Genomic DNA, 26,382 nt, shown 5'->3' on the forward strand with positions numbered 1-26,382 from the left:
TTTCGTATCTGTTGCAAATCTGAAAACTATTCCCGAGCCCACACGCTTGTTACTGTATTCATATAAAATATATACAATAACAAAGTTGTTTGGATTTTAAAAGCAACTTATATGGCTAGAGTTAGGTTTTTGGTAATGAACTAAAACAGTAAATTTTAAAACAATATGTGCCCTAGTTCAAGTATATGACACTCAGTATGAAATCCATAGAGTTGTTAATTTCTAATTCACAAAAACCGGTTTATCCTTGCTTCTTGGGAACCCATCTTAAATTTACTACATAAAACAAAGCTTTTTAAAATCCAGCACATGTCTACTGGCACGTAATCCCTACTGTCAAGAAAATCATGGGGAATTTTATATTTTTGTTTTGCCATTACTGGGTCTATTTTCTTTGATAATGGCGTCTATTAATAGGATATATATTTCAAGAAAGTACAAAATACCATTTCATCTCAGACCGTCAGTTTTAGCCAGATCAAGAAGCCAAGGCCAAGAAGTGCTAACTATTTCAAGGTTTCATAATGCCTTGGCAAAACTTTAAAGTTTGATGATACATTAGTTACTCAAAATGACCTCCATCATTTGTTTAGTTATAAATAGGGAATCTAAATTGTAGAGCAGTCAAAAGACCAGCCCATATATATGGTCTAGTGAGTGAGAATCAGACACTTTCCAACTAAATTTGTTTCAAAGATCTAACAGCTGACTTGTTTGTAAAACAAAACTTTCTGTACACATTATTTTGTATTCTGATTTAAAATATCTCAGAATTCACTTGACTAAGAAAATTCTTAACACATTATAAATTGTATGTAAATAAGTAAAGATCATATTGTAATAAATTCTACAGTACATTTACTCACTCAAATAAGAATGCCTGCTGTGGACATGCTGGTCCCCACATGCAGAGCTAAACAGGTAAATTATTCATTTGCACAATTTAAAATACGCTAAAATTTTAAGAGGGACTATGTCTTCCCTCCATGTGAAGGAAGCTCCAATAGCATAACACTGGAACCACTCAGCTGTCCTGCCACAGGTGGTTCAGTGAGATTAAAGGAGAAGCAGGCCCTGGTAGCCCAGCCACTTCTCCCCACTCCTGTCTGGGACCAGCCTTTCTACACACAGCGCTCATTCCATTCTGCTCCTGTGGGATCAAGCCCTGGTGATTAGTTCAGAGCACAGGTACTCAGCAAGCCACCAGCGTGCAAGCCACTGGAGCTGCAGCTCTGGAGCCCACGAGTGGCCCAGAGGCCCCCAGGCGCACGCACGCACACGGTTCTAATTGACAAGTCCACCAGAGCAGGAGCCTGCCGGAGTGCATCCCAGCACTGCAGCGGGACGGCCAGCCGTCAGCGCAGCCTGCAGCCCCACCTGCACGTGCGCACAAGCAGTCGTGGCCTGGACCCTGCTCCAGACCCGCTGGGCTGTCCCTGCGCAGCCAGACTGAGTCCCCTCCTCAGGTCTTGGCTGAAGCCCAGGTTTTCGAACCCAGATGCCACGCAGGCCAGCAGGTATGCGTCTTGGGCTGGAAGTGTGGGGACGTGGCCAGGACCTTCCGTGTTGGTCCCTCTGTGCCCTTCAGCTCCGTGGGCCAACTCCACCCCGCCCTCCAGCCCCTGAGGTGTCCTACCTGTCCTGGCCAGCCTGCCAGCCCCCGCAGGAGGCTCCTGCCTCACAGGCATTCTTCCACAGCACGTGCCCAGGCGTGCAGGTCCCGTCCCAATTCCTCTTCTCCCTTTCCCTTCATCCTCCCAGTTATGTGGGGATTGGAGCTTTGGTTCTATGAGATCTGCAAGCACTTGTAGGTATTCTGTGAGAACTGTTCCACGTGTTGATGCATTTTTTGATGTATTTGTGGGAGGAAGTGAGCTCCATGATCCTGTCCTTCAAGCCATTCTGAACTGGAGTCCCAGTATTTTCTCAACATAAAGGAAAAAATGAGGCAGTGGAAACGGCTATGCACAAACACTGAGAATAGTGACTGTCATTCTGTAAAACAGCCACACTGACTATACAACATGAATACGCTAAATAATACATACCAACTCACCTGTTCGTCACAGCAGTCCTCTTAGGCAGGTGGTTATCCTCCATTTACAGCTAAAGAAACAAGCTAAGTGAAATTAAGGTCACGGAACCAGTGAAGCTGCCAAGGTCACACACTGGGTAAGTCACACAGACTTTAACTCCAGATTTTATACTCTTAATCACAAGAATAATCCCCAAGTTGAGTTCTTTGATAACTCACTCTAGTTTTGATTTGCATTTCTCTAGTACTTAGCGGCTCTATCCAGGCTCTTCTTTCCATGTGTCCAGGTTCACTCCTGGCAGTGTCCAGTGACTCACTGCCGTACCGCATTGCAGAAGAAGAAAGGGGCAAGATGTGGGCAAACCGTTTCCCTTCAGGGACATGACCACAAGGTTATACATGGCATTTCTGCTCACGCTCTTATCGGCCACAACTTGGCATCTTGGCTGCAAAGAAAACTGAGAAGTCAGCCCTTAGCCTGAGTAGCCACAAGCCCAGATAAATCCTAATAATTTGGGAAAAGAAGAGAAATTGGGGGACAACCAGGGAACCTCTGCCACAAGGGTACGTGCCTCTGTTAAAACGCTCTCCTGGTATTTCCTGCCTCACTGGTACAGACGGAGATATGGCCCTGAGAAAACTGGAACAAGTACAACAAAGTGTGAGAAAACTGAGTGAATAGAAGAAGCTACTCCAGGGCGCGATTCCCTTACAGTTATCAGGCTTGAAGGAAAAAGTAAGGCTGTGTGAAGTCCCCGAAGGGGAGGGAAATGTTGGACTTGGGAATTCCAGTTGTGATAAAGAAGAATGCAGACTCTGAAATTTCCCTCCTAAGGTTAGAATCCTAGCTCCACGTTGCTGTGTGACTCTGGACGAATTCCTTAACCTCCATGTATCAAGTACTACACCTCCGTCATATAAGCTGTGGTGGGAATTAAGCAGTAATGTGAAGAACTTACACAGATCACACACAAAGTGCCCAATAAATGTTGACAACCGTTTTTACTACAGATTGAAAGCCTACTGCATGATAATGACTAAAAGAGTTATAGAAAGGATAGGTAAGCCACTTTTTAACACTTGCTTATAGCCCTTGACAAGCCTAAACAAGTCTTAGCAACCAGATGCACTCATGTCAGGGCATTCAAGTCCTGGTGATACTGGGCCAAAATGGCCTTCAGCACCATGTAAAGTATCTGCCAGGCCCTAGAGGCTGGACAGTCTGGGGTGTGATGAGAAGGCTGCTGCCGGTGAAGCAAGGGCTTTGGGCTTGATTATCATTGGATATGATTATCATCCTGTCCAATCAACCTTGTCTATTAGTCCTTTCTTATAAAGCTTGCAAGACAGAACAACGGCTGAATTCTAAAGCAGATTATTTAGATGTGTATTTTTAGCAAATACATATTATATATTTTTTCTTTTTACAAGAGCTGATTTTCATTTTATGTAAACTTCCCTGGAGATATTTGGTTGTTATTATAAAGTTGTTCTTTTCTAAAACTTACTAGTCTTGTAACTTCTCTGGTGGTCCAGTGGCTAAGACTCTGAGCTCCCAATGCAGAAGGCCCAGGTTCAACCCCTGGTCAGGGAACTAGATCCCACGTGCTACAACTAAGACCCGGCACAGTCCAATAAGCAAACATTTAAAAAACAAATAAATAACACTAGTCTTTTTCTCCCAAGTTCAGATGTTCTTTAACAGTCAAGTCATTTGACATACATATGACTAAAGCAAGCACATGAAAGATGCTCAATGTCACTAATTATTACAGGAATTAAAATCAAAACTACTATGAAGTACCACCACTCACTGGTCAGAGTGACAATCATTGAGAAAATCTATAGGACTTCCCTGGTTGTCCAGTGATTAAGAATCTGCCTGTCAATTCAAGAGACATGGGTTCAATCCCCCACCTGGGAAGATCCTGCAAGTTGCAGGGCAGCTAAGCCCGTGAGGCACAACTACTGAAGCCCGAGCACCCTAGAGCCCATGCTCCACAACAGGAAGCCTGTGTGCCACGACAACGGGTAGCCCCTGCTCACTGCAACTAGACAAACCCCCACACACATAGAAGAAGGCCCAGAGCAGCCAAAAGTAAATACATGTTTCTAAAATTTACAAATAAGTGCTGGATAGAATCTGGAGAAAAGGGAACTGTCCTACACTCTTGGTGGGAATGTAAATTGGTGCAGCCACTATGGAAAACAGTATGGAGGTTCCTCAAAAAACTAGAGTTGCCATATGATCAGCAACCCCACTCCTGGGCATACAGGCAGATCAGATCAGATCAGTCGCTCAGTCGTGTCTGACTCTTTGCGACCCATGAATCGCAGCACGCCAGGCCTCCCTGTCCATCACCAACTCCCGGAGTTCACTCAGACTCACGTGCATCGAGTCAGTGACGCCATCCAGCCATCTCATCCTCTGTCGTCCCCTTCTCCTGCCCCCAATCCCTCCCAGCATCAGAGTCTTTTCCAATGAGTCAACTCTTCGCATGAGGTGGCCAAAGTACTGGAGTTTCAGCTTTAGCATCATTCCTTCCGAAGAAATCCCAGGGCTGATCTCCTTCAGAATGGACTGGTTGGATCTCCTTGCAGTCCAAGGGACTCTCAAGAGTCTTCTCCAACACCACAGTTCAAAAGCATCCATTCTTCGGTGCTCAGCCTTCTTCACAGTCCAACTCTCACATCCATACATCACCACAGGAAAAACCATAGCCTTGACTAGACAAACCTTTGTTGGCAAAGTAATGTCTCTGCTTTTGAATATGCTATCTAGGTTGGTCATAACTTTCCTTCCAAGGAGTAAGCGTCTTTTAATTTCATGGCTGCAGTCACCATCTGCAGTGATTTTGGAGCCCAGAAAAATAAAGTCTGACACTGTTTGCACTGTTTCCCCATCTATTTCCCATGAAGTGATGGGACCGGATCCCATGATCTTCGTTTTCTGAATGTTGAGCTTTAAGCCAACTTTTTCTCTCTCCACTTTCACTTTCATCAAGAGGCTTTTTAGTTCCTCTTCACTTTCTGCCATAAAGGTGGTGTCATCTGCATATCTGAGGTGATTGATATTTCTCCCGGCAATCTTGATTCCAGCTTGTGCTTCTTCCAGTCCAGCATTTCTCATGATGTACTCTGCATAGAAGTTAAATAAACAGGGTGACAATATACAGCCTTGACGAACTCCTTTTCCTATTTGGAACCAGTCTGTTGTTCCATTTCCTGTTCTAACTGTTGCTTCCTGACCTGCATACAAATTTCTCAAGAGGCAGATCAGGTGGTCTGGTATTCCCATCTCTTTCAGAATTTCCCACAGTTTATTGTGATCCACACAGTCAAAGGCTTTGACATAGTCAATAAAGCAGAAATAGATGTTTTTCTGGAACTCTCTTGCTTTTTCCATGATCCAGCGGATGTTGGCAATTTGATCTCTGGTTCCTCTGCCTTTTCTAAAACCAGCTTGAATATCAGGAAGTTCACGGTTCACATATTGCTGAAGCCTGGCTTGGAGAATTTTGAGCATTACTTTACTAGCGTGTGAGATGAGTACAATTGTGCGGTAGTTTGAGCATTCTTTGGCATTGCTTTTCTTTGGGATTGGAATGAAAACTGACCTTTTCCAGTCCTGTGGCCACTGCTGAGCTTTCCAAATTTGCTGGCATATTGAGTGCAGCACTTTCACAGCATCATCTTTCAGGATTTGGAATAGCTCAACTGGAATTCTATCACCTCCACTAGCTTTATTCGTAGTGATGCTTTCTAAGGCCCACTTGACTTCACATTCCAGGATGTCTGGCTCTAGGTCAGTGATCACACCATCGTGATTATCTGGGTCGTGAAGATCTTTTTTGTACAGTTCTTCTGTGTATTCTTGCCATCTCTTCTTAATATCTTCTGCTTCTGTTAGGTCCATACCATTTCTGTCCTTTATCGAGCTCATCTTTGCATGAAATGTTCCTTTGGTATCTCTGATTTTCTTGAAAAGACCCCTAGTCTTTCCCATTCTGTTGTTTTCCTCTATTTCTTTGCATTGATCGCTGAAGAAGGCTTTCTTATCTCTTCTTGCTATTCTTTGGAACTCTGCATTCAGATGCTTATATCTTTCCTTTTCTCCTTTGCTTTTTGCTTCTCTTCTTTTCACAGCTATTTGTAAGGCCTCCCCAGACAGCCATTTTGCTTTTTTGCATTTCTTTTCTATGGGAATGGTCTTGATCCCTGTCTCCTGTACAGTGTCACAAACCTCATTCCATACAGGCAGACAAAACTATAATTCAAAAAGGTACATACACCTCTCTGTTCACAGCAGTACTGTTCACAATAACCAAGATGTGGAAACAAGTGTCTATCAGCAAATGAACGGCTACACTACTCAGCTATAAAAAAGAATGAAATAGTGCCATTTGCAGCAACATGGATGAACCTAGAAATCATCATACTAAACGAAGCATGTTAGAGACATATCACTTATATGTGGAATCTAAAAGTATGACACCAATGAACTTAACTATGAAGCAGACACAGACTCACCAATAGAATAAACTTGTGTTGCCAAGGCAAGCACAGGTGGGAGGGGAGGGGGATGGAGTGGGAGTTTGGGCCTCGCAGATGCAAACTATTCTATATATTGACAGAAGGGGTAGACGACAATGTACTACTGTGTACCATAGGAAACTATTCAGTAGCCTATAATAAACCATAATGGGAAAGAATATGAAAAAGAATGTGTGTATATTTATGTAACCGGACCACTTTGTTGTACAGAAGAAATTAACATTGTGTATCAACTATATCTCAATAAAATAAATTATTTTTAAAAAGTCATTTGAAAAGTTGGGGGAAAAAAGCTATGCCTACACTGGTAAAATAGTACTCTAGAAAGTAGAAGAAATATAATTTATTATGAAGCCATAACAGAACTTTTAATAATCTTTAATATCTATAACTAAACCTTTTTTTACTAACTGCATTATAAAGTTTATGTAAATACTTGCAAAATTAATAATTCACAAATACAGAGTTTTGACTTGCCTACATAAATATATAAAAAGTATATTGGGAGGGGAAATACAACTGAGTCCATGTAATTTTAATCCCTTTGACACTGTGTAACATATTTCTGCCTTCAGAATTGGAATAACTGCACATCAGAGTAATTCTGAGATGAATTTATATAGATTTACATTTATATATATTTAAAAATAGAAAAAATCAAGCAAGTTTATTTAAAGCTATCTCACTGATTAGTACCTTTTCACAAAAACTCCCCCAGAAGACACCTTCTTCTTCACTCGCCTCTTCTCTTTGCTTAACTCACAGGAAATGTCATCTTCCTACAAAGGAAAAGATGGCCAAATTAGATGTCTTAGGATTTCTATGCTAGATACATTTTCATCTTTCTACATTATCTGTTTCAACATGCTAATAATTTTCAACTCTAGTTTACATCTCTTTTAGAATTTTGTGTAAGTAAGTTCTTACATCTGAAGCACCAGAGCATCATAATGTGCTGACTCATCAGCCTGGGAGGCACCTGGAGAAATCAGCCAGCCCTGCCTTCCCCTCACACCCCCAGTACAGAACACCTTGTCATTCCTGCTTCTTAGACCAACATTTCACAGAATGTTACTAAAGGAAATAACACAAAGTGTTAATATGCCACCCTCTGGATTCTTAGCAAGCCCCATTCTGCTAGGAGTCACATTCCAGGTCCTGCACATCCTCTGTTCACACAACATCCCCTAACTGCTCTTGTCTCGTATCCTGCTTTGCCCTGTCGCGTACTGTTTCCGAGTATTTCTCATTCCATCATGGTATTCTCAGTATCTAGCACAGAAGACTCACTTCATAAAAGCTCTGGGCAGGAGGAAGAGAAAACTAGAAACACTGGATACTCATATATGTCAGTCATCTTTGAATAATTCTTCTAGTCAAAAATGCTCTGTTCAGTTGAGCAGGACAGATCTGAATGCAGCAGGAGTTTCAGGAACATCACAAGGCGCATGTCTTATCAGGAGAGCCCGTGACTAGAGGCGGCACTCCCCAAGGTGTTCCCACCTACACCTTTGCTAATGAGGTCAGTCAGCTTAACACACAGGAGTGCGTGAACACAGAAGGAAACTGCTGTTATTGCAACACCACCTGGGAAAACAAAATCACACATCTGTCCCTTCCCTCAGCTGCAAACTTGAGCGAGGAATAGATGGAGAACCTGCTCAGATCAGATCAGATTAGTCGCTCAGTCGTGTCCGACTCTTTGCAACCCCATGAATCGCAGCACGCCAGGCCTCCCTGTCCATCACCAACTCCCGGAGTTCACCCAGACTCACGTCCATCGAGTCAGTGATGCCATCCAGCCATCTCATCCTCTGTCGTCCCCTTCTCCTCCTGCCCCTAATCCCTCCCAGCATCAGAGTCTTTTCCAGTGAGTCAACTCTTCGCATGAGGTGGCCAAAGTACTGGAGTTTCAGCTTTAGCATCATTCCTTCCAAAGAAATCCCAGAGCTGATCTCCTTCAGAATGGACTGGTTGGATCTCCTTGTAGTCCAAGGGACTCTCAAGAGTCTTCTCCAACACCACAGTTCAAAAGCATCAATTTTTCAGCGCTCAGCCTTCTTCACAGTCCAACTCTCACATCCATACATGACCACAGGAAAAACCATAGCCTTGACTGGACGAACCTTTGTTGGCTGCTAGCCATCCCTTATAGTGGCCACGCACTGGTGAGCATAGAGTAATACGACCCCTTCTCTTGAAAAAGCTTGCCAACCAACCAGTCTGAAGACCAAGATCAACAAGCCTTTCACTGGGGTTTAGCAGATGGTGCCACTGTACTTCATACTTTACACATACAACAAGGTGAAGCAGGTTGTATTACCAACATTTTAGAGATACAGAGACAGAAGTCCGAGACGTTAAACAACTTTCCCCAAGGTCACAACACTAAGTCAATGGCAGGATTTTAATCCAAATTTTGTCTGACACCTAAGATCATGTTATAACCATTCTTCAATTGTCTTCCAGCAAAAAGTTTGCTCATTTGGTTCCTACAACTGTACTATGTACTGTATATACTATGCTATAGGTATACAAATAGGCATGAGAGCTGGTTCCCACTCAGGAGTCTGGTGGAGTAGGAAATGGAAAATAGATGCTCAATTGACCCCCAGGTTTCAGGAGGACCTCAAGATCATCAGGGGATGAATGCAAAGATGTACATGAAAGAAAAACACTAAGGTAGGGCAGGAGTTTAACCTCACCCAACTAAGAATCAGAGAAAGAAAACAATGCAGGGAAAGATAGGAAGCTACTTGTCAGAGACAGCCAATTTTCTAGTGCTTAATAGCATTACCAGACTTTTGCTAACAGTTAACATTTATTTTCCTTCATTTTTCATATATGCTAACTCGTAAAGGAGGTTTGTAACAATCCCAAATACTCTAGAAAGTGATTAAATACCAAAGCCTCAACTAACATCAAATAGGTAACTTGTTCTATCAAACCAAGCCTTACCATAAACTAGTTCAAAAGAAAATAGGTGCTTGGCACCCAACAGGCCTCCAGTAAGTGTTCACAGGAAGTTCCAAATTCCAAATGTTTTTGCATTTGGGGAACATTCTTCACCAAGATTACTCATTTCCTCATCATAAATTATAGCCAGAAACATTTTTCTCCCTAATATGTGTTTTCTCCCAAACTTGGGAAAAAAGAACTGCAATACTGAGAGATGTATAAATCATGATGCTTAGGCACCAAAAGCAATTCTAAGTGTACATTAGCCAACAACCCCTCTATGAAAATGTATTCTAAATATTAACCAGTTTCCATCTGAAAGAATATACAGGTTTGTTAAAGAGACCAACAGCACTGCACATGAAACTGGTGGCAAAGGTACATGGGATGCTTGTTTTTAAAAGTTCATGCAACCTAAGAAGTTCTGGGAAGCATACACAACTAAAACGAAATAAATCCCACCTTCCTGATTATGAGAAAAGTCTTAATACAGTGTCAAAACTGTATAACCAATACAAAGACAGATCACAAACTTCTAGAACTTCCTTACAGTAATAGCTCAGCATGGATAAACTCACTTGAACTCTCAGATTGTTCCAAGGATCATTAACAGGCTCACAGGCTAGGATGTCAGGACAGAAAAGCCCAGCAGAGGACATATCAAAGTCCAACCATGTTCCACAGCCTTGTAGGCAGAAAACGAGAGAAAGTTAAACCCAGAAGTAATCATGGAATGTTACCAGTTCCACAGTGGCCATTCTAGATTAGAAAGCATGGCCCAAAGCTTTACACCAACGACCTCCCAAATGACACTGGCTTTAGACGGAAGCATGAGTTCAGTGCTGCCTCAATCTGTGGCAGCAATCTGCCTCAATCTCTACCGAAGCTATTAGAGTTCCCATCTAGTTTAAGTTTTTTAAGTAAACATTTTTATTTAAGTACAATACACATATTAAAAGTGTTAGTTGCTCAATCATGTCCAACCGTTTGCAACCCCATGGACTGTAGCCTGCCAGGTTCCTTTGTCCAAAGAATTTTCCAGGCAACACACGAGTGGGTTGCCATGCCCTTCTCCAGGGGATCTTCCCGACCCAGGGATCGAATCCAGGTCTCCTGCATTGCAGGCAGATTCTTTACCATCTGAGCCACCAGGGAAGCCACATACCAAAGAGCACCCCAAAGAGTGTGCAGTGTGATGAACTTTACAAATGAAAACAAAATGAACAAAGGCTTGGGGGTGGGAAAGTGTTGGGCAAGTTCAGGAAGAGGTAGGCTACATGTAAGAGAATAGAAAACAACAAGCTTGTGAAGTGGGTTAATATAAGCTGAGACAGCATACGACAAAACACTACAGAAAGTTATTATCAAAACCAGTTATTATAAAGAAATGATTTAAGTGCATTACATCAAACTAGCCTAAGACATTTTTTTCTAGCTAAAATTATACTATTGCAGATTCTTTTATAGATGATTTTACTAAATCTTAAGATGGAGACCCAATCATGGGTCTCTTTATCAGTAGGTGGCAGGAGAAAGATTAGTGAGAGCTTCTTGAAGCCTCTATAAAAGTAAGTACAGAATCCAAAGTTCATTTTATTTATACTTCATGTGTTTAGACTCCAAAATAAACTAATTCCTTCTACTCTCAGATGCATAGGGCTCTACACATTTATCCACTGTTTACATAACTCAAATGTAGAAAATGGAAAGAAAGAAAGGAAAAAGGAAAGGATATGAGGAGGGGAGAATGTAATACTATGAATACTGGAGACAGAAGATACCTCAGGATTTTCACACAGTATTTCATCTAACATCAATACCCCATGGGGTAGGTGTTATCCCCATTTTACAGATGAGGAAATTGAGACCCAGAAACTTTTGCAGAACAGAAAATAAGCAGCTTCCATGAGAGGTCAGTGACATTTGCTCATTTACAAAAACTGGTGGAACCTACAGGACCACAAAAGCCAAAGGGCCCAGAGCACAGGACCACAAGTCAGCACTCCTGAGAGCTACACATTGCTGGTAGAGAGCAGGTCTTAGGGAGGAGGTGCTCTAGGGCGTGATGTCAAACTTACCCTGGGAACACACGTTTCTGGGCGAGAAAAGAGTAATCAGAAACAGCTAAAGCCCCAAAAATGTCCTATGCAGACCATCAATTTGGATTGACTCAAAAGGTGTGCAGCAAAAGATACAGGCAGCTAGTAAAGAACAGTACATCCCTGCTCTGAGGAGACCAGAGCCGGTAGATTTCCCACCATAAGGCGGACAGGAGGCGGATCTGGAGTGTGGGAGTTTATTAAAGGTGTGTGTCCAGAAGACAACACTGCAGGACTGCCCCAGCCAGCTTCTCCATACTAAAGTGCCCCAGGGGCTAAACATGAGATCAGATGATCACGGCAAAAGAAGAGAATGGGTTAATTATGATGGTTAATTATATCCTCTGGAAAATTAAGCACAGATGAGATACCAAAACCCAGAGAAAAATGTTTGAATTTGCATATAGAAATATACACATGTATTTGCAGGTGAACAGAATGTTGTCTAATATGAGACCAAACCACAGCAGCTTCTTCTGGAGAATGGAACTCAGAATGGGAAGGAGCATCTGCCCTGCTTTTAACATTTAACAACAAGGACATATATTATTTTAGTATTTTTAAAGTGATTATTAAAGTCCTCATGAGTTAATTTTGTTCCAGATCTATACCACCTCAAATATGATTTATAATAAAAACTTCCTGGCTTCTTTTTATTTTGTACAAATTAATAATTACTCTCAATTAATCTCTTATATATGTATACACACACACATATATATTCCTTTCATTCCTAGAACACTCTAGAAATTATAAATTATCTCCAATTTATACCTAAGGTACAGAAAGGTTAAATGACTTGTCCAAACCAAAAATGGTTGTAGCTGGAATTCAAACCGAAATAGCGCCATCCAAAGCTTGTACTCTTAGCTACTCTTATATACTATCTCTTGAGAAACATAAACGTGTTAAGAAGGATACCAACCACAGCCACAAAGTTGGGGACCTGAGTTTTTTCCAGCATCTCCTTGAGTTGATCCACCTCCACTCGATACTCATCCAGCTGACATTCTAACTTCTCTCTGCGTAATCGTTCATACTCCAGCTGGCCCTGCAGCTCTTTGATAGTCCTGTCAAAAAATTTTGTTTTCAATCAATAACCAATATCAACTAGCAATTATTTCTGGTAATAGTGAAAAGTATCCATACATTATATTTAAGGCAAACAAATCATTTATTCAACAAATATGTATTAAAAGTCTACTGTGAGCTCGCACTGATCTAGATCCTGGGAATAAAGTAGTGAACAAAGTAGGCCGTTTCTGCCCTCATGGGGCTTTCTTAGGCAGGGGAGAAAGACAGTAAAGAAAATAAGAAAATATATGTACTCAAATATAAGTATGTTGGAAGGTAATAAGTACTAGGGAGGGAAAAAATAGAGCAAGACAGTCTAGAAGATGTTGTAGAGGAAGGGGTTAATATTTCGTACACAGTGACCAGGGAACACCTTACTGAGAAGGGGGCTTGTGAGCAAAATTCCAAAGGAAAGAGAAATAATTAAGTGGACATCCAGGGAAAGAGCATCCCAGACAGAACAGCAAGTGCAAAGGTCCTGAGGCAGAGAAATGCCTGGGAACTAGAAGAAAACTGGAAGCCAGTGTGACTGGAGTAGAGTCTGAGAGGTAAAAGAAGCCAGAACAAGCAGGGTTGTACAGGTCACAGGGAGGACCAGGCTTCACTCAGTGAAATGGGAAGCCATTGGAGGGTCTCAACAGAGAGAGCAGGACTATAATAACAGATTTCTTTTGCTTTGTTCAGCTTTCTAATGATGTAAAATCCACTTTGTGTGATTACACAAATATCAAGTAAACAATTCAATGAGTTTTGTTTCTTTTCTTTTTTCGTGGCCAGGCCATGCAGCATGTGCCCCCTGCAGTGGAAGCACAGACTCTTTAAACACTGGACCACCAGGGAATTCCCTTCAATGAGTTTCCACTAATGTGTACACCTTTGCATTCACCATGACTACCAAGATACAAAACACTTCTGTCATCTCAGAAAGTTCCTCACATTCTCCCCAGGCAATCCTTGCTTTGCACAAGCACCCAAACTTCTGAACACTGATCATGTTAGATTAGTTTTGTCTCTGCTCATAAATGAAGTTGTACATTATATACATTTGTGGGCCTCGCTTCTTTTCAGTGAACAATAGGTGAAATTTATCTGCTTGGGTTTTAACATGATTAACAGACCACAGGGTATGAGGGTGGGAGAGGAAGGAGCAGGGACAAGGAGTTGGGAGACATATCAGGATAATGTGAAAATAAACGAAAATAAACCCAGACAAATGATGCTAGGATTTGAACCAGAGTTATTTTCTGCCTTATTGGGATGATGAGGGGACCAGAACTCCCAAGGCATGCTGACTTGTATGTCAGGTCTCAAAGAGGGCAATCTAAGAATAAACAATAGTAGCTCTAGTATGGAAGTGAGTGGGGTTGAGGCTGGGGATAGGAAGAACAACGTAACTATGGAAACCTAGAATTCAGAAAACAGGAAATGAAAATCAGCCCCATGATTGATTCGTTTCATCTAACTAATAACAAAATCAAAAGGACATCCCTCAACCAATTCTTAGCCAGGTTTTCTTTACATTTACATCTAGTATCAGGAGTTTGTATCCAAAAAATAAATGTCTTAGGATGTACTCAACACAAAGTGGGGAACAAAGAAGTGGATGGATCATGGAAAAGGCAAGGGAATTCCAGAAAAACATCTACTTCTGCTTCATTGACTAATACCTTTGACTGTGTGGATCACAACAAGCTGTGGAAAATTCTTAAAGAGATGGGAGTATCAGACCACCTTATCTGTCTCCTGAGAAACCTGTATGTGGGTCAAGAAGCAACAGTTAGAATCAGACATGGAACAACTGACTGGTTCAAAACTGGGAAAGGAGGACATCAAAGCTGTATATTGTCACCCTATTCCCTGGTGGCTCAGATGGTAAAGCATCTGCCTGCAATGCAGGAGACCCAAGTTCAATCCCTGGGTCGGGAAGATCCCTGGAGAAGCAAATGGCAACCCACTCCAGTACTCTTGCCTAGAAAATTCCATGGATGGAGGAGCCTGGTGAGCTACAGTCCTTGGGGTCACAAAGAGTCAGACACGACTGAGCGACTTCACTTACTTAATTTATATGCAGAATACATCATCTGGCCTGGATGAAGCACAAGCTGGAATCAAGATCACTAGGAGAAATATCAACAACCTCAGATATGCAGATGATACCACTCTAATGGCAGAAAATGAAGAAGAACTAAAGACTCTCTTGATGAGGGTGAAAGGGGAATGTGAAAAAGCTGGTTTAAAACTCAACATTATGGAAGAAATGGACAAATTCTTAGAAAAGTATCACCTTCCAAAACTGAACCAGGAAGAAATAGAAAATCTGAACAGATCAATCACAAGCACAGAAATCGAAACTGTAATCAAAAATCTTCCAACAAACAAACCCCAGGACCAGATGGCTTCACAGGTGAATTCTACAAAAAATTTAGAGAAGAGCTAACACCTATCCTACTCAAACTCTTCCAGGAAATTGCAGAGGAAAGCAAACTCCCAAACTCGTTTCTATGAGGCCACCATCACCCTAATACCAAAGCCAGACAAAGATACCACAAAAAAAGAAAACTACAGGCCAATATCACTGATGAACATAGATGCAAAAATCTTCAACAAAATTCTAGAAAATAGAAACCAACAACATATTAAAAAGATCATACATCATGATCAAGTGAGCTTTATCCCAGGGATGCAAGGATTCTTCAACATCCACAATCAATGTAATATACCACATTAACAAATTGAAAAATAAAAGCCATATGATTATCTCAATAAATGCAGAGAAAGCCTTTGACAAAACTCAACACCCATTTATGATAAAAATTCTCCAGAAAGCAGACACAGAAGGAATATACCTCAACATAAGAAAAGCCATATATGATAAACCCCAGCAAACAGTATCCTCAATGGTGAAAAACTGAAAACATTTCCTCTAAAATCAGGAACAAGACACGGTTGCCCACTCTCACCACTACTATTCAACATAGTTTTGGAAGTCCTAGCCACAGCAATCAGATAAGAAAAAGAAATAAAAGGAATCCAGACTGGAAAAGAAGAAGTAAAACTTGCAGTGTTTGCAGATGACATGATCCTCTACATAGAAAACCCTAAAGATGCCACCAGAAAACTACTAGAGCTAATCAATGAATACAGTAAAGCTGCAGGATATAAAATTAATACACAGAAATCCCTTGCAATCCTATACACTATCAATGAAAAAATAGAGAAATTACGGAAACAATCCCATTCACCATTGCAACAAAAAGAATAAAATACGAATAAATTTACCTAAAGAAACAAAAGACCAATATATAGAAAACTATAAAACATTGATGAAAGAAATCAAAGATGACACAAATAGATGGAGAAATATACCATGTTTGTGGATTGGAAGAATCAATATAGTGAAAATAAGTATACTACCCAAAACAATCTATAGATTCAATGCAATCCCTATCAAGCTACCAACAGTATTTTTCACAGAACTAGAACATATAATTTCACAGTTTGTATGGAAACACAAAAAACCTTGAATAACCAAAGCAATCTTGAGAAAGAAGAATGGAACAAGAGGAATCACCCTTCCTGACTTCAGATGACACTACAAAGGTACAGTCATCAAGACAGTATGGTACTGGCACAAGACAGAAATAGAGATCAATGGAACAAAATAGAAAGCCCAGAGGGAAACCCAAGCACCTGTGGACACCTTATCTTTGACAAAGGATGCAAAAATATACAATGGAAAAAAAACAATCTCTTTAACAAATGGTGCTGGGAAAACTGGTCAACCACATATAAAAGAATGAAATTAGAACACTTTCTAACACCATGCACGAAAATAAACTCAAAATGGATTAAAGATCCAAATGTAAGACCAGAAACTATAAAACTCTTAGAGGAAAACAGGCAGAACACTCGATGACATAAATCACAGCAAGATCCTCTATGACCCACCTCCCAGAGTAATGGAAATAAAACAAAAATAAACAAGTGGGACCTAATTAAACTTAAAAGCTTATGAGCAATGAAGGAAACTATAAGCAAGGGGAAAACACAGCCTTCAAAATGGAAGAAAATAACAGCAAATGAAGCAACTGACAAAGAATTAATCTCCAAAATATACAAGCAGCTCATCAGCTCAAAACCAGAAAAACAAACAACCCAATGAAAAAGTGGCAAAAAGACCTAAACAAACATTTCTCCAAAGAAGACATACAGATGGCTAATAAACACATGAAAAGATGGTCAACATCACTCATTACTAGAGAAATGCAAATCAAAACTACAATGAGATATCATCTCACGCCAGTCAGAATGGCTGTTATCAAGAAGTCTACAAACAATAAATGCTGGAGACGGTGTGGAGAAAAGGGAACTCTCTTATACTATCGGTGGGAATGCAAACTAGTACAGCCACTATGGAGAACAGCGTGGAGATTCCTTAAAAAACTGGAAACAGAACTGCCATACAACCCAGCAATCCCACTGCTGGGCATTCACACCAAGGAAACCAGAACTGAAAGAGACACGTGTACCCCAATGTTCCTTGCAGCACTGTTTACAATAGCTAGGACATGGATGTCCATCAGCAGGATAAGGAAGTTGTGGTACATATACACAATGGAATATTACTCTGCTATAAAAAGGAACACATTTGAGTCAGTTCCAATGAGGTGGATGAAACTGGAACCTATTATACAGAGTGAAGTAAGTCAGAAAGAGAAACACCAATACTATATATTAACACATTTGTGGAATTTAGAAAGATGGTAACAACAATCCTATATGCAAGGCAGCAGAAGAGACATAGATGCAAAGAACAGACTTTTGGACTGTGGGAGAAGGCAAGGGTGCGGTGATTGGAGAAAATAGCCCTGAAACATGTATATTACCATATGTGAAACAGAGACCACTGCAAGTTCGATGCATGAAGTAGGGCACTCAAAGCTGGTGCTCTGGGACAAACCATAGGGATGGGGTGGGGAGGAAGGTGGGGGGGGTGGTTCAGGATGGGGGGACCCATGGACCCATGGCTGATTCATCTCAACGTATGGGAAAAACCATCACAATGTTGTAAAGTAATTATTCTCCAATTATTCTCGCACAGTCGTGTCCAACTCTATGCAACCCTATGGACTGTAGCCTTCCAGACTCCTCTGTCCATGGGATTCTTCAGGCAAGAATACTGGAGTGGGTTGCCATGCCCTCCCCAGGGGATCTTCTGGACCAAGGGATCGAACCTGTGTCTTTTACATCTCATTCATTGACAGGCAGGTTCTTTACCCTAGTGCCACATGGACAGTCCCACTGTATGGGGAAAACCATCATGATATTGTAATTATTCTCCAATTAAACTAATTTAAAAAATCAACTTTAAAAAAAGGAAGATCATGGCATCTGGTCCCATCACTTCATGGCAAATAGAAGGGGAGAAAAGTAGAAGCAGTGACAGATTTTCTTTGGCGGGGCTTGAAAATCACTGTGGATGGTGACTGCAGCCATGAAATTAAAAGGTGCTTGCTCCTTAGAAGGAAAATTATGACAAACCTAGGCAGTGTATTAAAAAGCAGAGATCACTTTGCCGACAAAGGTCCATATAATCAAAGCTATGGTTTCTCCGGTAGTCATGTATGGATGTGAGAGTTGGAGCATAAAGAAAGCTGAGCACCAAAGAATTGATGCTTTCAAATTGTGGTGCTGGAGAAGACTCTCAAGAATCCCCTGGACTGCAAGAAGATCAAACTAGTTAATCCTAAAGGAAACCAACCCTGACTATTCATTGGTAGGACTGATGCTGAAGCTTCAATACTTTGGCCACCTGATGCAAAGAGCCAACTCATTGAAAAAGGCCCTGAAGCTGGGAAAGGTTGAAGGCAAAAGGATAAGGAGGCAACAGAGGATGAGATGGTTAGACAGTATCACCAACTCAATGGACATGAATCTGAGCAAACTCTTGGAGTTAACCGAGGACAGAGGAGCCTGGTGTGCTGCAGTCCATGGGGTCACAAAGAGTCAGGCACAACTTAGTGACTGAACAATAACAAGAAGACTATTAAAATTGTGATGACCTTGGCTAATAGATTTGGAGTCAATAGATTCAGGCCAAATCCTGGCTGCACCCCTCGCCCTTAGTCCTCTCTTTGTGACTTCATGCAAGTCTCTTCACCGGTAAGTTAAATCTTGGTTTCCTAATCCACATAGTGAGAGAATAGCTCATGGAAGTATGAAGATTGCATCAAACAATATATATGAGAGGCTTACCTCATGCCTAGCATACAGCAGAGCTCAGAAGTATCAACAGTACAAGTAGTATAGCAATCTGTCTCAGAAGTAAAGGAACAAAATTTAAAGCTCATTATCTAGGAAATAACTGCTCCACTGTGAAATACTTTTCTAGACTACAAGGGATCTAAGAAATCTCAGCTAGGCTCTTAGGCAGAGGCCAATACTAAAAACATTCTACAGCTCAAAGACTTTACAGAGGCAGTGGATAGCTACTTGTATGATGTGACTAATGAAATACAAAGACACTCTTATTAAAATAAAATTTTTTTTGGTTTACCACAACTTTCAAATATCCATGGAAAGATAGCTTATCAAAGACTTAGATGTTACTTTGAATAAATTACCAGATCTCTTACTGAGACTAGATGCAGAAGAGGATGAATGAAAGGGAAACAGGAGGTTCTAATGAGGAGGAGGGAGAGAATCCAATGAAAGGAAAGGGCAGGGGAAGCAAAGAACCCATGTGCTCCACTCTTTAAAGACCCACGTTTACTAAAACCAGAAGTCTCCCTGCTGCCTAACTGTGTTCTCTGCGCACTGTGTAAAGGAGACAGACTAGCAGAGCAGCAGTGGGAGGAGTAAGCACTTGACACCCTCTGTCTCAGCAGCTGTTCATCAACTAGAGAGGGGCTAGATGTGCCGAGAGCCGACCCTGGGTGCAGGAAGTGAAAGGCGAGGGGGCCCTCACTGCCTCCAGGCTTGCGAGCATTCTGGGGGGCACCACCATCCATGAACACAGGACTGGGTCACACACTTGTGAACAGGAAGTCCAATATGACAGGGATGGCTAGAGACTGTGTTGGCTGAAAACCGCGCAGAGCTGTCTCAAAAACAACAACTCCTCCTTATGTTTTAGTTTTGCAAGATAGAAAGTTCTGGAGAACGGTTGTGTGAAAATGTCAATGTACATAACATGACTGAATTCTACCTTAAAAACGGTTAAGGTGACATATTCTATGTTATGCATATTTTACCACAATTTTTAAAAAATCTTAACACCTTCTCCATCTGAGAGTTTAAGAGGAAAACAGGTTGGAAACTCAAACCCTTTGGTGGGATGAAAAAACAAGTTCTTCAGCAATAAACCCTCATGTGACATGTAGAAAGGTAAGTAAAAACAAATTACTAGAGTTTTGAGGACATTACTTTGCAGACTCGAGCTGTTCTTTCTTCTGCTTTATATCTTCTTCTGTTATTCCTCCCAAATGTTTATAGTTGCTCTCAGCAATTTCAAGGAGGTGTCTCAATTCTACGATTTTCTTAAAAGCTCTCACTGCAAGACAGAGTTGAACAGCAACCTAGTTTAGAAAGGAAACAGCCCATGTGCTCACAGGAGGCCGGCCCTGAAGCATATTCTTCCTCTAGAGCCGTGTCTGCAAGGTCAGGGGGAGGGGAGGGAGGGAGGGTGGTGTCTACACAGAAGGATAAACACCAGTAGCAGAGTATTAGGGTGAACAAACAGTGAAATGCCTGACTGGGCGATACTGATGCTGGAGGAGGTCATTGTTACTGCTGTTATTAATACCATGAACAGGGAGGGAGGGAGGCTGGCCAGCAGCGTTTTAGGACTACCGATCACGCATAATCTAATTATGTCAGACAGTTAGAAAAATTGAAACATGCTTGATTTCTTTAAGATAAACCAGAACTAATACAATCCCCAAATTTTGTCATTAGTCACTTGTAGTACCTTCAAAAGATAATACTGAAAACGAAGTTTGCTGATAGCTGCTTTGAGCTATTCTCCAACTATTAAAACTAACATTTTTCTATCCTTTCTGGTACTAGTTCTCAACCTGGGTTGATTTTTCTCCTAGAAGGAGTATGCGACAATATCTGGAAAACTTTTAACTTGCTGGAGGATGAAGGGAAACAGGCTATTGGCATGTAGAGGCTCAGGATGCTACTAAAGATCTTAAAATACACACGAGAACCCCCTCAACAAAGAAGGATCTGGCCCAAAATGTCAATAGTACAGAAGCTGAGAAACTCTGCCATACAACTAGGTTAACAAATAACTTCCTCTGATTTATCTCTCAGTTGGTTAGAGTTGCAGGTTCCAAACTGCACACATCAGAATCAACTTGGGCACTTTTAAAAATGCATATGTTTGAGCCCCATGTCAGTCCTACAAATTCAGGTCTTCATACTCCTCAGGAGCTCCTCTGACAATGCAGATGTGCAGACAGGTTTGGGATCCACTGTAACCACCAGCAAGCAAATAAGGGGATTTTTTTTTTTTAATGTTACATAAGATTGAAAGAATTGTGACTGTTTATCTAATCTTTAGTATTTGAAGGCTATGTTTTGAAAAAGCTGTTCTATGGGATTGTAAGAGCTAGGACTGATCAGGATTAGCTCCAGGAAGAGAGATCTTAACAGAGGTGAAACTTGAAATAAAAGTGCTAAGAGTTACCGTGCATTTGTGGAGTGCCTATGATGGGCAGGACACTACGCGAAGTGCCTTGTACATTTTAATCCTCACAAGAACCCTGTCAGAAGGTAGAAATGGGCCACCTTGGCAGCAGTGAGTGTCTTCACTGAAAGCAACTGGATGCTGGATGACGTGACAGGAGTGTTAAGCCAGGAGCCAAACATCAAATGGTTCCAGGGTTCTATGATGCCATGACCCTAAACCTAACTCACTAAAGAATGCTCTGAACTGAAACTCAGTTCCAAGAATTCTGGGATGACAAGAAATCCAACCAGTTCCCTGTAGGTGGTCTTGCAAAACCTAGTGTTCCAAGAAGAGACTGGCTAGTCCTTTGGATTTTGTTCTGGCATAAAATTAAATAAGGATAAGGAAATAGCACATACAAAACCCTCACTAGCTGCCAACACCACAGCCAGGCACCAGCAGTCTCACTGTATGACAAGGGTGTAAGAGGATGTTTACATCAAACACACCACAGTAGGAACCTGTTCTAGTTTCATTCATGGTCTTTCCCAAAGCATCTTTTAAAAATTTTGTGATTCACTGACAATGATACTTCACAAATATCTCCTGCTCAAATCATTTCAGAAGACACTGAAATTCTACAAATCCCCGGCTCATTTTCCGCAATTCTAGTAAGTCCTTGCTAATTCTCAGTACAATCAACAAAAAGAAATCTAAGCACAAACAAAATAAAAAATAGATAAAGTGGATTTCATCAAAATGAAAAGCATGTGCACTGCAAAGGACATCATTAAGAAAAAAGACAACTCATGGAACAGGATAATATCTGCAAATCGTGTGTGTGACATGGGACTTAAATCTGGAAGTTCTCTTACAACTCAATAATAAAAAGATAAATAACTCAGTTGAAACATAGGCAAAGGATTTGAGTAGACATTTCTTCAAAGAAGATATACAAGTGATCAATGGGCACATGAAAAGATACTGAACATCCCACTAATCATTAGGGAAATGCCAATCAAATCTACCAAATGAAATACCACTACACACTCTAATCAACTATTAATATAATCAATTAGACAACAACAAGCTCTGGTAAGATGTGGAGAAACTGGAACGCTCACATAAGGTTGGTGGGAATGTAAAATGGTGTGGCCACTTTGGAAAACAGTTTGAAGTTCTTCAAAATGCCAGACATACTTTTACCAGATGATGCAGCAATCCCAACTCCTAGGTGTATCCAAAGAAATGAAAATACACGTCCACACAAAAACATGTATACGAATGTTCACAGCAGCATTCTTCTTAATAACCAAAATATGGAAACAACTCAAATGACCAACAACTGATAAATGGATATATAAAGTGTATTTAGCAGTAAAAAAGAATAAATATGAAATATGAAATAATGTTACAAAGTACATGAAGCTTGAAAACGTGGTAAGTGACAGAAGCTAGTCACAAAAGACCACAGATGGTATCATCTCATTCATATGAAATGCCTAGAATAGACAAACCTACAGAGAGTAGGTCAGCAGATGCCTAATCTGAGGGATGGTCTGGGGGTAAGGAAAAGAAGGTAGGGGTAATAGGTACGAGGTTTCTTTTGAGGGTGATAGAAATACTACAAATTTTATTGTAATAATGGTTGCACAAATCTGAATTCACTAAAATCTTAATTAAACTGTACACTTTAAATAGGTAGACTGAATGGTATGTGAATTACATCTCAATAAAGCTATTTAAAATAAAGCTATCAGGAAATTCAGAAGATCATTGACTCTGAGCCTTGCTGTGAGGTGATCCTGCATTCACCAGGAAAGAGGTTTCTACCATCCCTGGAGAATAAGGTTCTATCTAACAGTGTTCTGGGAGTTCTTTAAAAAAATGTTCTTTTATTTAGACATGAATTAGAAATTTTTCTCAGAGACTACAGGTTTGGTACAACTAGTTCCTCCTGTCAGAATAACTGAAAATACTTCCCAGAGATCGGGAAGAAGGGAACTGGGCTTCCCTGGTGGCTCAGTGGTGAAGAAGCAGCCTCTCAATGCAGGAGACACAGGTTCAATCCCTGGTCCATGAGGATCCCACATGTTGAGGAACAACTAAGCCCATGCAGCACAACTACTGAGCCTGTGCTCTAGAGCCTGGGAGCCGCAATTACTGAACCCACTGCTGCTACTACTGAAGCCCAGACGCTCAGGAGCCCGTGCTCCACAGCAAGAGAAGCCACCACAATGAGAAGCCCACGCACTGCAACCAGAGAAAAGCCCAAACAGCAACGAAGACTCAGCCAAATAAACGAATATCATTAAAAAAGAAAAAAAGAGGAAGGGAACTGACATTTACTAAGCTTCTGCCGTGAGCTAGGCACATCCCATTCGTTAGCGCCCTCTGTGAGGGTGATGTTAATATTCTCATTTTTACAGGTGAGGAAACCAAGGTTCAGAGTAACACAGCTAGAAAGAGGTGAAGCCCTGATGTCTGAATCCACTGCCCAAGCACTGCTCACTATACTACACCTGCCTCTGCTTTGGTTAGCCTCCATTCAAACAGATCCTTCTTCTCTTTCTCCTCATTATCAAAGAGTGCCATTGAAACAGTTGTTCTCATCCACTCATATGAGCCATGGTTATCTGACAGACACCATGAGAAGTGAAATTAGGGTTATGTGGCATGAAAATATCACTTTCCTCATGGAGGGACTGAGATCATGTTCAACAACCCCTAGTACAAAACTTTGTACTACTTCTCCCCAAAATACCAAAGTATTGTACTTTGTAGATGGTAATTATCTTTAGAATAATTCCCCAAATTTGTGGTAAAAACTGGCTACGGTATTTTTTTTTTAAGGGAAAATCATGAAAGAGTTGGCACACTTACCTCTGGCATCTGTTTTATCTGACTCACTGAGACCTAAATCATCTTTGGCATCAGTGCTTCCCTCAACACCATGTCTTATAAAAAACCTAATATCATTTTCATCAATTTCATTTGCATCATCTATATCGTATTTCTGTAGTCCTTCTAATAGCTTTACTGCTGCTAAATGGGCAAACCTGTAGAAAAGAATTAGTAATTAACAGGATCCATAATCTTTTTCAAATTTAAATCACAGTTTGTACTTAATTTAGGGAATTACACTCTACATCATCTCACCAGCTCACCCACCACTAAAGAAGCAAAACTGTATCTGAAGGTCGGTGACATGGTGACACATACCCAGCTATGCAGGAAACTCAAATAGTTAGTGGAAACGAAGGATAAGCAGTCATATTAAAGGCTGATTCCATATTTTGGGGAGAGGCCAATTTACATGGCATGTGGAATCTTAGTTCCCCAACCAGGGATTGAACCCAGGCCCTCAGCAGTGAGAGTGCAGAGTCCTAACCACGAGGCTGCTAGGGAATTCCCAGATTCCGTAATTTTTAGTGACAAAAATCCAACTGAAAGAGGTGATCTACTATCAAAAGAATATTTGGTGGAGCCCCAGACACAGCTGCTCAACTGAGCAGAAGCCCAGAACCACCCTACTTGATCTACCTGTGTTCACTACCTTTTCCTGATGGCCTAATTTGGACTGTAGAATTAGTTCTGGTTCCAGTTTTAGGGAAAACTACAGCTCTAGCCCCCCTAATCTTCATCCTTCCTCAACCCTCAAACACTCAGCATGGCTTTGAAATTTAATGGAAAAATAATGACTTTTCTGTCCACATTTCCTATTTTCTTTGATCTCTCCACACCTCTATGAAGCTAGTAATATACTCTTGGTTTTCAAGTTGCTGCTGTGACTGTATGTAATCTGCATTTTTTTCCCAAAGTTTTGCTAATTAAAATGTTTAATTGCTTTCTCTTAGGAGATGAAGAATTACTCACTAAACACAAAAACCTAAAATCCCTATTTTTTCCCCCACACACATAACCACATGCACACATATATCCTCACCTTTCACCAGGTACTGCAAATCATTAATGATACAGTAATAAAGACAGGAAGTTGTAAGGTTACAAAAATTCATTATATCTATTATTAGACTGTAACCTAACAGCTAGCACTTACTGAGTACTTGCGTTACAACACATTCAAGGGTACTAATGTAACACCACACTCACACTTAGCATTTTAGTGGATGAATGACAAAGAATGTGGGCCAGACATTACAATCACTCGTGATACTGACATAGACAAACAGATCCGTGGATTAAATATACGGTACAGAAATAAGCCCATGTATACATGGACACCTAACTTGGTCAAAGACACAAAGGCAATTCAGGAAAAAAGACAGCTGTTTCAACAAATGGTGCTAGAACAATTAGATACCCATATGCAAAAAAAAAAGAAAAAAGAACTTAGATGCATACCTCATACCATATACAAAAATTAATTCAACATGGATCACAGACATCAGTGTAAAACCTAAAACTGCACAATGTCTAAAAGAAAACAAAAGAAGAAATTTCTGTGACCTGGTGTTAAATCAAAGATTTCTTAGATATGATACCAAAAGCGTAACCCATAAAAGAGCAAATTGATAAAAAAAATTTTTTTGTTCTTGGGACTTCCCTGGTGGTCAGTGGCTAAGACCCCACACTCCCAATGCAGGGGCCCAAGTTCCATCCCTGGTCAGAGAACTAGATCCCACATGTCGCAACCAAGAGTCCACATGCCATAACTAAAGATTCTGCATGCCTGCAACTAAAAGATCCCATATGCTGCAACTATTTTTTTTTAAATACATGCTACATGCTACAACAAAAACTGAAGATCCTGCAAGCCACAACTAAGATCCAGCACAGTCATATAAATTAGGAAATATTTTCTAAAAATTATTCTTGCTCTTCATTATTAAGAGGATGAAAAAACAAACCACAACTGAGAGAAAATCTTCACAAAACAAAAATCTGAGGAAGAATTAGTATCCAGAATATAGAAAAAGCTCTTAAAACTCAACAATAAAAACAACACTACCCAAGTTTTAATA

The 26,382-nt window shown here is 40.8% G+C and overlaps 1 protein-coding gene across 8 annotated transcripts in view; it reads right to left on the bottom strand.

Annotated features, from left to right (window-relative positions):
* Positions 1-1,125: 1,125 nt before the first annotated feature.
* Positions 1,126-26,382, bottom strand: part of ANKRD42 (ankyrin repeat domain 42) — a 58,288-nt gene continuing 33,031 nt past the window's right edge. For 4 of the 8 annotated variants that reach the window (XM_070365194.1, XM_070365198.1, XM_070365197.1 and 1 more), the window contains exons 9-13: positions 24,281-24,456; positions 20,146-20,272; positions 12,572-12,716; positions 7,286-7,368; positions 1,126-1,795 (exon numbers count right to left, since the gene is read on the bottom strand). In XM_070365194.1, coding sequence (XP_070221295.1) covers positions 1,762-1,795; positions 7,286-7,368; positions 12,572-12,716; positions 20,146-20,272; positions 24,281-24,456 — 565 coding nt within the window. In that variant the 3' untranslated portion in view covers positions 1,126-1,761. Of the gene's footprint in view, positions 1,796-7,285; positions 7,369-12,571; positions 12,717-14,387; positions 14,473-20,145; positions 20,273-24,280; positions 24,457-26,382 lie in introns of those variants that run through there. The other 4 variants (XM_070365195.1, XM_070365196.1, XR_011463110.1 and 1 more) reach the window with 4 other exon arrangements.

This window comes from Bos mutus, chromosome 29 (assembly GCF_027580195.1).
Source record: "Bos mutus isolate GX-2022 chromosome 29, NWIPB_WYAK_1.1, whole genome shotgun sequence".
NCBI lineage: Eukaryota > Metazoa > Chordata > Mammalia > Artiodactyla > Bovidae > Bos > Bos mutus.